We start from the raw sequence: 9,910 nt of genomic DNA, 5'->3' as shown, positions 1-9,910 counted from the left end.
CCCCAACCCCCTGATGGGCCCTGCGCTGTGCATGACAGGGGGCGGCGCCCCAACTCCCCAATCGGCCCTGCTCTGAGCCCGACCAGGGGCTGCACCTAGGGATGAGGCCTGCCCTCTGCCACCCGGGAGCAGGCCTAAGCCAGCAGGTCGTTATCTCCCGAGGGGTCCCAGCCTGCGAGAGGGCACAGGCCGGGCTGAGGGCCCCCCCCTCCCCCCCCCTCGAGTGTACAAATTTTTGTGCACCGGGCCTCTAGTATTGAATAAAAGTGTTGAAAGTGGGCAATTTCTTCTTTTTCCTGATCTTAAGGAAAATGTCTTTAGCTTTTCATCATTGCACAGGATGTGGCTGTGGGTTTGTCACTCGTGACCTTTCTTGTGGTATGTGTGCTCTCTTCCTACTTTATGAGAGTTTTTATCATAAATGGATGGATTTTGTCATACGCTATTGCTGCAACTGTTGTTATGGTCATATGGTTATCATGCTTTGTTTTATGTATGTGGTGTCTTATGCTAATTGATTTGTGGTTATTAAACCAACCTTGCATCCCAGGAATAAATCCTACTTGATCATGGTCTATAATCTTTTTAATGTATTTCTGAATTCAATTTGTTGTGGGGTTTTTTTCGGATTTTTGCATCTCTATCAGGAATATTGGCGTATACTTTTCTCTACTTTTTTTTGTATGTCTTTGTCTGACTTTAAAATTAGGGTAATGCTGGGTTCATAAAATGAACTTGGGAGCCTTCCCCCCTCTTCAATGTTTGGAATAGTTTGAGAAGAATAGGTGTTAAATCTTCTTGCAATTATTTGGTAAAATTCCCCTGTGAAGTTATGTGGTCCAGGACTTTTATTTGTTGGGAGTTTATTATTATTATTATTATTGATTCAATTTCATATGTTCTTGAGTGTCCTAGTCATATTCTAGTTATTGTTCTGTTCAGATTTTCTGTTACTTCTTTATTTAGTCTTGGCAGATTGGTTCTTTCTTCTTTCTTCCTTCCTTCCTTCCTTCCTTCCTTTCTTTCTTCTTTCTTTCTTTCATTCTTCTTTCTTTCCCCTTACCTGAGGATATTTTTCCACTGACTTTTAGAGAGGGTGGAAGGGATTGGGAGAGACACAGAGAGAGAAACATCAAAGTGAAAGAGAGAAACATTGATTGGTTGTCTCCCACACATGCCCCTGCCGGGGCCAGGGAATCAAATCTACAACCAAGGTATGTTCCATTGACCGGAATTGAACCCAGGACCTTCAGTCCACAGGCCGACACTTATCCACCAGCTAGGGCCAGATTGTGTGTTTTTAGGAATTGATCTATTTCTTCTTCTATTTTTTTAATTGATTTTTTAAAATTTTGTTTTATTGCTTTAAGTATTACAAAGAGTATTACATATGTCTCCTTTTGATCTATTTCTTGATTGTCTAGTTCAGTGGTTCTCAACCTTCCTAATGCCACGACCCTTTAATATAGTTCCTCATGTTGTGGTGACCCCCAATTTCATTGTTACAAATTGAGCATAATTAAAGCATAGTGATTAATCACAAAAACAATATGTAATTATATATGTATTTTCTGATGGTATTAGGCGACCCCTGTGAAAGGATCGTTCGACCCCCAAAGGGGTTGCAACCCACAGGTTGAAAACCACTGGTCTAGTTTGTCGGCATTTAATTGTTTGTAGAATTTTTCTATAGTTTTTTGTATTTCTGTGGTGTTGTTACTACTCCTCTTTCATTTCTGATTTTGTTTATTTGGTTTCTCTCTCTTTTTTTCTTGATGAGTCTGGTTCAATAAATATCAATCTTGTTCATCTTTTAAAAGAACTAGCTCTTGGTTTCATTGATCTTTCTTTAACAATTTTTAAAAATATGTATTTTTACCCATTTCAGAGAGGAAGGGAGAAGGAGAGAGAGATAGAAACATCAGTGATGAGAGAGAATCATTGTTCAGCTGCCTCCTGAACAATGGGGATCAAGCCCACAACCTGGGCATGTGCCCTGACCAGGAATCACACCATGATCTCCTGGTTCATAGATAGATGCCCAACCACTAGGCAACACTGGCCAGGCTCATTGATCTTTTGTATTGTTCTTTAGAATCTGTTTTCTTTATTTCCACTCTGACCTTTATTCTCTCTTTTCTCCTACTCACTTTGGCTTTGCTTGTTATTATTTTTCTAGTTCCTGTAGGTGGAAGGTTACATGGTTTATTTGAGATGTTTCTGATATTTTAAGGTAAGCCTGTATATCTATGACTTTCCCTCTTAGAACTGCTTTGGCTGTGTCCCGTAAGTATTGAGTTATTTTGTTTTCATTTTCATTTGTTTCAAGGTATCTTTTGATTTTTTCCTTGATTTTGTTGTTTACATATTTATTGTTTAGTAGCATGCTATTTGGCCTCAATGCGTTTTTCAGTTTTGTTATTGATTTCTCGTTTCATATCATTGTGATTGGAAAAGATGCTTACTCTGATTTTGATCTTCTCAAATTTGTTGAGAAATATTTTGTGACCTAACATGTGTCTAATCTGGAAAAGTTTGCACTTGAAAATAATTTATTTATAATCTACTATTTTGGCATGAAATGTTCCAATAATATCAATTAAATCCACCAGGTCTAATGTGTTATTTAATGCTGTTCTTTCCTTCTTAATTTTCTGTCCATGGACATCGACGGGTGTTAAAGTCCCCTGCCATTACTGTCTTACTCTTTGTGTCCACCAACATTTGTTTTATGTATTTAGGTGCTCTTACGGTGGGTGCCTAAATATTTATAAGGGTTATATCTTCTTGTTGGGTTGATACCATTTATAAAATGTCTGTCTTCATCTCTTGTTATTGCCTTTGTTTTAAAGTCTATTTTGTCTAATATAAGTATTGCTACCCCGTCCTTTTTTCTATTTTCATAAAAAATATTTTTTATCCCTCTGCTTTCAGTCTGTGAGTGTCTTTTAATCTGAAGTGCGTCTTTTGTAGGTGACAAATGTATTAGGTTTGTTTTCTGATCTAGTTAGCCCCATGATGTCTTTTGATTGGAGCATTTATTTCACCAACATTTAAAGTAATTATTGACAGGTATCTACTTATTATCACTTTATTATTCATTTTTAAAATTTTTCTTCTTAAATTAATTTTTCATTTTTTTTGTAACACTGACTTAGTGATGCTAAAGTTCTCTAGCTTTTTCTTGTCCAGAATAAATAGTCATTTTCCTTGCCTTTATAAGGGAGGTTGTTTGGCTGCTCCTGCACTAGAAAGCTATGTGCATAGAAACTTTATTACAGCAAAGAATAGAAATGATTTCCAAACAATAGCTAGATGTTTAAGCAAGTTATGGTATGTCCATAGAATGGAATATTAGGTAGCCATTAAAAATTATATGTGCAAGCATAGCTAAATGTTTTTCAAAAAATATTTTTATTGATTTCAGAGAGAAAGTGAGAGAGAGATAGAAACATCAATGATGAGAGAGAATCATGGATCAGCTGCCTCCTGCATGCCCCACACTGGGGATCAAGCCTACTACCTGGGCATGTGCCCTGACTAGGAATCAAACCGTGACCTCCTGCTTCATAGGTTGATGTTCAACCACTGGGCCATGCTGGCCTGGCCACAAGGAAATATTTTTAATGCTCCTTAATGGTCTAGGAGAATTATGTGTGATGCTTACTAATAACAGAGACAGACTAGTGTTTATCAATGAGAAAAAGAAGCATAAAAACAACCATAATAGGTACAAAAAATATTAATTACAGTTGCTTCTCAGCAGAGTGGTTTTCCTGCTACTGTGTACTTTTTTCTGTACCAGAGGTTTTCTTTATTCAGCACATATTTAACTTTTAGCACAAAAGGGAAAAGATGAACAAGACAAGCGATGGAAGTGGCGGGTGGGGAGAAACCGGACTGCCCACTGTCTGCCTGACATGACTAAGATGGCGGTACCCTGGGGGCGAGCACGTGGGGGGACTTTAGGGTGCCAGGCTGGTCGATCTTTGCTCACTCACTAAAGCGCTATAATAGCTTCTGTCTGAGGGAGTGCCACAGACCCCCATTCTGGTCTGGCCAGTTCTAATCCCATGCCGCTTTGTGACCCTGGGCCAGTCGGCCTGCTGGTTCCCTGGTTATCAGCCTTTCTGGAGAAAATGTCTGAAGACCTTTCTAGGAAACAGGATAAGCAGGAGATCCCAGTCATGGAGAAGTGGGTGTTCTTTCTAAAAATAAAGACAAGCTTCTCTCAACATCCTGTTTTTCCTCTAACCTTCAGTCTCTTCCAATCCTGCTGATAACTAATATTTGTTTTATCTCTTCCAGGAAATGATCGAAACAGCCTAGATTTCAACAGGCAGGTAAGAACTTTCAAAACAAAACCTTTATTCAATTAATGTGGGGGGTCATTTGCACTATGCCAGATGTGGGAGAAACCAAAAAGATTAAGTGTTTATTCAAGGACCCTACATTTGCCGATTGGAAGGGGCATTTAAAAGGCTTCTGCCTCCAACCCACCATCCAACACCTGGGTCCCCTTTCACTCTCCCCTCAAAAGAGCACCACAGCGCAGCCCCTCTGAGAAGGACCCGCCAGATGGGTCGGGAATCTAGACAGCGGCTCCTTCCGCCAGCTCCACCGCACCGCCCCCTGGCCCCGCTGGTTTCCGTCGACTGACCGTGTACAGAGGAATTTACGGAAGTCCAACGTGCAGTGCCTGCATTCCTCGTGGAATTCCTGATTTGCAGGAAGTAGAGAGTGACAAAAAGGAGAAACGGCTCAGAAAGAGCTCAGAGGGCGGGAGTGGCCACGCTCCGTGGAACAGTGTAGGCGCAGGCCCGGTGCCTTTGCAGGAAATCGAGTTGGTGGGTTGGAGTTAGTCAGGGAGGGACTTGGGTGGGGCCAGGCAGCGCTGGATGGATCACAGGGTGGATGGATGTGGATGTGTGAAGAGAAGGGAGGAGGGGTTAGCGGCTGTGGGAAGCGGGGTGCGGCTGGGAGGGGATGTGGCAGGAGCTTGTTGGGGGAGGTCTAAGGTGAGACAGACAGGAGCAGCGCTGGGGGGCTCCCGGGGTGAGTCCGAGAACACCGGAAGCCTGGCTTTGGTCCTGTTCCTGCCACTAACCCGCGAGATTACTGGGTCAGGCCTCTTTGTTTGGATCTGAATTCTCAGCTGCAGAATAAATTTACTTCATAAACTCGGGGTGGGGCTTGGGGGAGATGTGCTATGTCAGGTGTAGGAATACAAAGAAAATTAAGATATGGTTCTTGACCTGGAGGAGTCCACAGTCCAGCATGGAGTGTGGGGGGTAGAGATAGAAGGAGAATGAGAGGGAAAGGGAAGGAGGGAGGGAGCAGGGAACAGAGAACTAGAGACTCTTTTTCATTTTTCAGTATTTCAATTGTATGGTTTTTTAAAATTGATTTTTAAAGAGAGAGGAAGGGAGAGGGAGAGAGAGATAGAAACATTGATGAGAGGGAAACATCATCCATCGGCTGCCTCCTACACGCCCCCCACTGGGGATCAAGCCCACAACCCTGGCATGTGTCCTGACTGGGAATCAAACCAGCGACCTCTTGGTTCACAGGCCGACGCTCAACCACTGAACCACACCAGCTGGGTGAGATAGAGACTCTTGAGTGAATACTTATAGTACAGTCTCATGCATACTACAGATATGTAAAAAGCATGGTGTCATCCAGCTGGTATGGCTCAGTGGTTGAGTGTTGACCTATGAAACAGGAGGTTTGATTCCCGGTCAGGGCACATGCCCAGGTTGCAGGCTTGATCCCCAGTGTGGGGCACGCAGGAGGCAACCGATCAGTGATTCTCTCTCTTCACTGATGTTTCTATCTCTCCTTCTCCCTTCCTCTCTGAAGTCAACACACACACACACACACACACACACACACACACATTTAAAAAGCATGGTGTCAGACAGACATGGGAACCTCAGGGCAGGCTTCGTGGAGAAGGAATGTTTGTGTCGCGCTCTGAAGGGTGAGTAGGCATTTGTTAGGCAAAAAAAAAAGTAGACTGGAGAGGGAGTGTCCGTGGGGAAGGGAAGGTGGCCCCCAGGTGGTCATGCATTGGGTGGCCACTGGGGTCTCTTCCCTCGCTGAACGTCTGAGTCCAGGTTTAGACGGAAGCCTGGGGTGGGGCGGGAGATGACATGCAGACATGTTTTCCTCCTTCATCTGTAGAGGGGTTTGATGTCACTGCTAAGGTTTCCTGAAAGACTTTTCACTCTGGGTGTGTCCCTCACAGTCAGAGAGGAATGAGCCTGAGTCCCGAGCCGGAACCTCTCCTGGAGGCGACTGCTGCGATTGCTTTCATTGGGGACAGTCGCTGAGGAGTGGAGGCCAGCCCCTCCCTCTTCACTTGAGACCTGAAACAGAGACTTCACTGGAGCCCTCCGGGCGGGCGAGGAGGAAGCACCCGCAGCCAGGCAGCTCAGTAAACATTGGAACTGCTACCAGGGAGAGAGGCTGGGACACTGCCTGCGGGTCTGGCTGATAGCACTGGGCTTCTCACTCACGGTCTTTAAATAGGAGACAGATTCTTATCTAAGGGATAGCTGGGCCAGGTCTGCTTCCATCCCCGGATTCTGTGAATCTGCCTGAGTCCTACGCAGAGGAGATGGGGCCTGTGCCCCGAGCTTCCTGCCCTGCAACTGAGGATCCAGCCCCCGGCCCTTGGGTGAGATGCACAGGGGGGAGCCCAACCCACACCAAGATGTGCCCCCACAGCCCAGCCCAGGGATGGCCCACGTCATAGGCCCCGTGGGCTAGGCTGCAAGTGCAATCTTTCTTGAGAAACCCTCACGCTCTGGACATGGCTGGGGCAGCCCTCTGGCCTGGAGAGGTCCCTGGCCTTTGGACATCGTTTGGGGTGTGGCCTCTCCCCCAGTTGGGAGAAAGTTTCCTGGCTGCTGCCAGAATGGGGCTTTCCTAGAGAGAACTCGCCCCCTCCCATCCCCCGCCAAGGGCTTGGATCCGGTCACTGATGAGAACGGACATGACCGGTTTCTGTAAAGAGGGGATTTGCCCCTGTCCCTACACCAGCTTTAGGGAGAGGCTGAGCGTGACCTCACAGTGACTGCCTGGGAGGCAATGGGAGGAGGAGGGAGTGGGGAGAAGGAAAAGAGGTTGTGTAGGAACAGCCTGAGTGTTAGCAGACACAGGAGAGCAAACGATGAGCCACTGCTCTGGGTGAAGCCTGGCTGAGGCCCCAGGAAGCTGGTGTGACTGGGAGCTGGTGTGACTGGGAGTTTGGGACTGGGAGTTCGTGTGACTGGGTGTTGGTGTGACTGGGAGCTGGAGTGACTGGGAGCTGGTGTGACTGGGAGCTAGTGTGACTGGAAGTTTGGGACTGGGAGCTGGTGTGACTAGGAGCTGGTGGGACTGGTGGAACTGGGAGTTGGTAGGACTGGGAGCTGGTGTGACTGGGAGTTGGTGTGACTAGGAGTTAGTGTGACTGGGAATTGGGGACTGGGAGTGGGTGTGACTGGGAGCCAGTGGGACTGGGAGTTCCACCAGCTGCTGGATAGACTGCAGCCCTGAAGGCTTTCACTCTGATGCAAGAGAGGCCTGTGCAGTGCTGCTGTAGGAAGCAGCAGACCATGCCAAGGAGAGAGATCCTAGCAGCGAGGTCAAGTGTGCAGGCCTGCAGCTAGACTGCCTGTGTGTGGACCTGGGCTTAGCACCACCTGCTGGGTGACCTTGGGCAAGTACTTGAGCTTCTTGTCCCTTATTCTCCTCATCTGTAAAGTGGGGAGAATAACGACACTTATCCCACAGGATTGCTGTGAGGGTCAAATGAGTGAGTGAGCCTGAGTGTGAGACCTCTTAGACAATGACCTAGAACATATACAGGGTGGGGCAAAAGTAGGCTTACAGTTGCCCTCATGTGCCCCCAGAGAGCATTGAGCTATAAATAAGATGGGATTTTCCTTCATTTTTTTAAATGGAACTACCGTGGCTCTCTGGCTGCCCCTGGTATGTGTTGACACAGCGTTTAGTTGGCTCAACAGGATGTCTCTAAACATCAACAGAATTCAGCCAAAGAGAAGGGCTCTGAGATTCCAAAGTGATGAAGGGGCTGCTCCTAGGAGTCAGGAGCAGGCGGCCAGCCTGAACCTCAGGCTGCAGGGAAGGGTCTGAGTGTTGGCAGGGTTAGCTCCCTCTGCCCTCAGGCTCCCACCCCCTACCCCCTCACACACCTCACCCCCCCAGCCCGCGCGAGCAGCCTCAGAGCTCCCTGAGCAGCTGAGTGGGAGAGGACAGGGGAGGAATTCACTGGTGGCATTTGCCTGTAGGTCATGGATCTGCTGTGAGCCAGTTAGTGAGGAGTCACAGGGGACTCACGCATGTTCCCTGGCCACAGAGCACCCAGACAGGGGACAGCATCCGGCAAAGGCCGCGCAGGACAGGAAGGGCCCTGCACCCTGACGCTGGCCATGGCTAGCTCAGTGTGGGAGGGAAGCCCGGCAGGTGGTGGGCTTGAAGCCTGGAGGCTTGGCGCCGTCCCTGTGCGAGGCCTAAGGGTGAGGATGCTGCATCGCAGGGGCCTGCCCTCGGCCCAGCGAATGCAAAGTGCTGAGAGCTAGAAACCCACCCCCACACTCAGAAGCCATGCCCGCTTGCAGTCACCCCAGACCCCAGGGAGGTAGATCACTTCTGCCAGGAGGCAGGAACCTAGAAATGCCAGGCAGTGGAGAGGGAGGCGGCCCTGGCCCTGGGAAGGGCCCTCGGAAGCCCGCCCAGCCTCTGCCCTCAGAACACGTCAGTGCTATCAGGAGCAGCGCTCCGGAGCGTGTCGCGCAGGTAGAGCCAGGCTGCCTCCTGCCGAGGGGAGCAGGTTTGCTGGGGGAGGGGCAGACACATGGCGCTAGGCCGGTCACCCGTGCGATAACACACCCTCCCCACAGCTGGTTCCCCATAGTTAGATGATATACCAACAATTGTATTTATGGGATTGTGCCTGTGTCTACTTCCCAGGCATGGTGTAAGGCTGAATGAGAATGAAGATCTATAATTTAGAATAGTCTCTTGATATACAATGATCAACCAATAAGCATTAGCTCCTGGTGTTTTCTGATGAATGAGAACCCATCATTTTTTTCCTCTCTCTCCTTGTGTAGCTGCCAAGCTGGGCTTGTACCCCTTTGGATGGGCTGCAGATGCTACTAGAAAGGAGTGTTTTCTGAGATCCATGATCTGTCCATCTAAGGCCCCCTCCACCCCACAGCCTGGTGGGAAGTGGTTGATGAGTAGGTTGAGGAGTGTCGTTGCTCTTGGAGAGGAGGGAGTTTGTCCCTCTTTGCCAACCATCCTTGGCTCTTTGGCCTGAGGCCCAGATGGTTGTGGTGGGGCTACAGTCCCTGTGCTGGGTGGCCCAGCCTGTTGAGAAGACGGGAGAGGAGACGGGAGCAGGGCCCTGGGGGCTCTCCAGGGCCTGTCTTCGTGAGCCCTGGGAGCAGACGGCCCCAAGTAGCACCACCAAGCCCTCTGGTCCGAGGGTCGGTTCCTCCAGGTCCAGCATCTGCAGGAGCCGCCCAGTGCGTGGGGACCAGCAGAGAGGCCGCAGCGGGGAGAGGAACGTGTCTGCACGCTCTCCTGATTCTGCAGAAGCCCAGGGTGGGCTGGGGAGGTTTCAGAACTGGCTGTGGTGGATGCAGACTCCCAGGCTCTGCCCCTCCCTCAGGCGCTCCCAAGGGAACCTCACCGCTGGGGACAATCCCAGGAGAGTTTGTTTTGCTTTTTTATTTATATTTATAAATTTAAATGTATAATGTACACTGTGGCTCTCTGGGGTGAAGTCGGTGTCAGCAGGACTGCCTCCCTCCTGGGGGCTGTGTGGAGGGCCCCCTCCCTCGCGGGCCTCGAGGACCCTCCTGGGTCCCCTCTGTCTGACTAGCGCCAGGCA

At 48.6% G+C, this 9,910-nt stretch overlaps 1 protein-coding gene and 1 long non-coding RNA gene across 3 annotated transcripts in view; one reads left to right on the top strand and one right to left on the bottom strand.

The window, feature by feature from the left end:
* POU2F3 (POU class 2 homeobox 3) overlaps positions 1–9,910 on the top strand; it is a 90,082-nt gene that overhangs the window by 31,138 nt on the left and 49,034 nt on the right. For both annotated transcript variants that reach the window (XM_015560645.1, XM_015560647.1), the window contains exon 3: positions 4,309–4,343. In XM_015560645.1, the coding sequence (XP_015416131.1) occupies positions 4,309–4,343 (35 nt within the window). The remainder of the gene's footprint in view (positions 1–4,308; positions 4,344–9,910) is intronic.
* Positions 1–9,910, bottom strand: part of LOC107182277 — a 17,004-nt gene that overhangs the window by 1,561 nt on the left and 5,533 nt on the right. Inside the window, exon 2 of the long non-coding RNA XR_001512991.1 lies at positions 4,152–4,155. This is a non-coding gene — a long non-coding RNA (uncharacterized LOC107182277). The remainder of the gene's footprint in view (positions 1–4,151; positions 4,156–9,910) is intronic.

This window comes from Myotis davidii, unplaced genomic scaffold (assembly GCF_000327345.1).
Source record: "Myotis davidii unplaced genomic scaffold, ASM32734v1 scaffold355, whole genome shotgun sequence".
Taxonomy (NCBI): Eukaryota; Metazoa; Chordata; class Mammalia; order Chiroptera; family Vespertilionidae; genus Myotis; species Myotis davidii.
Note: the sequence above shows the minus strand (reverse complement) of the source record. Positions and strands in the feature narration are given on the sequence as shown.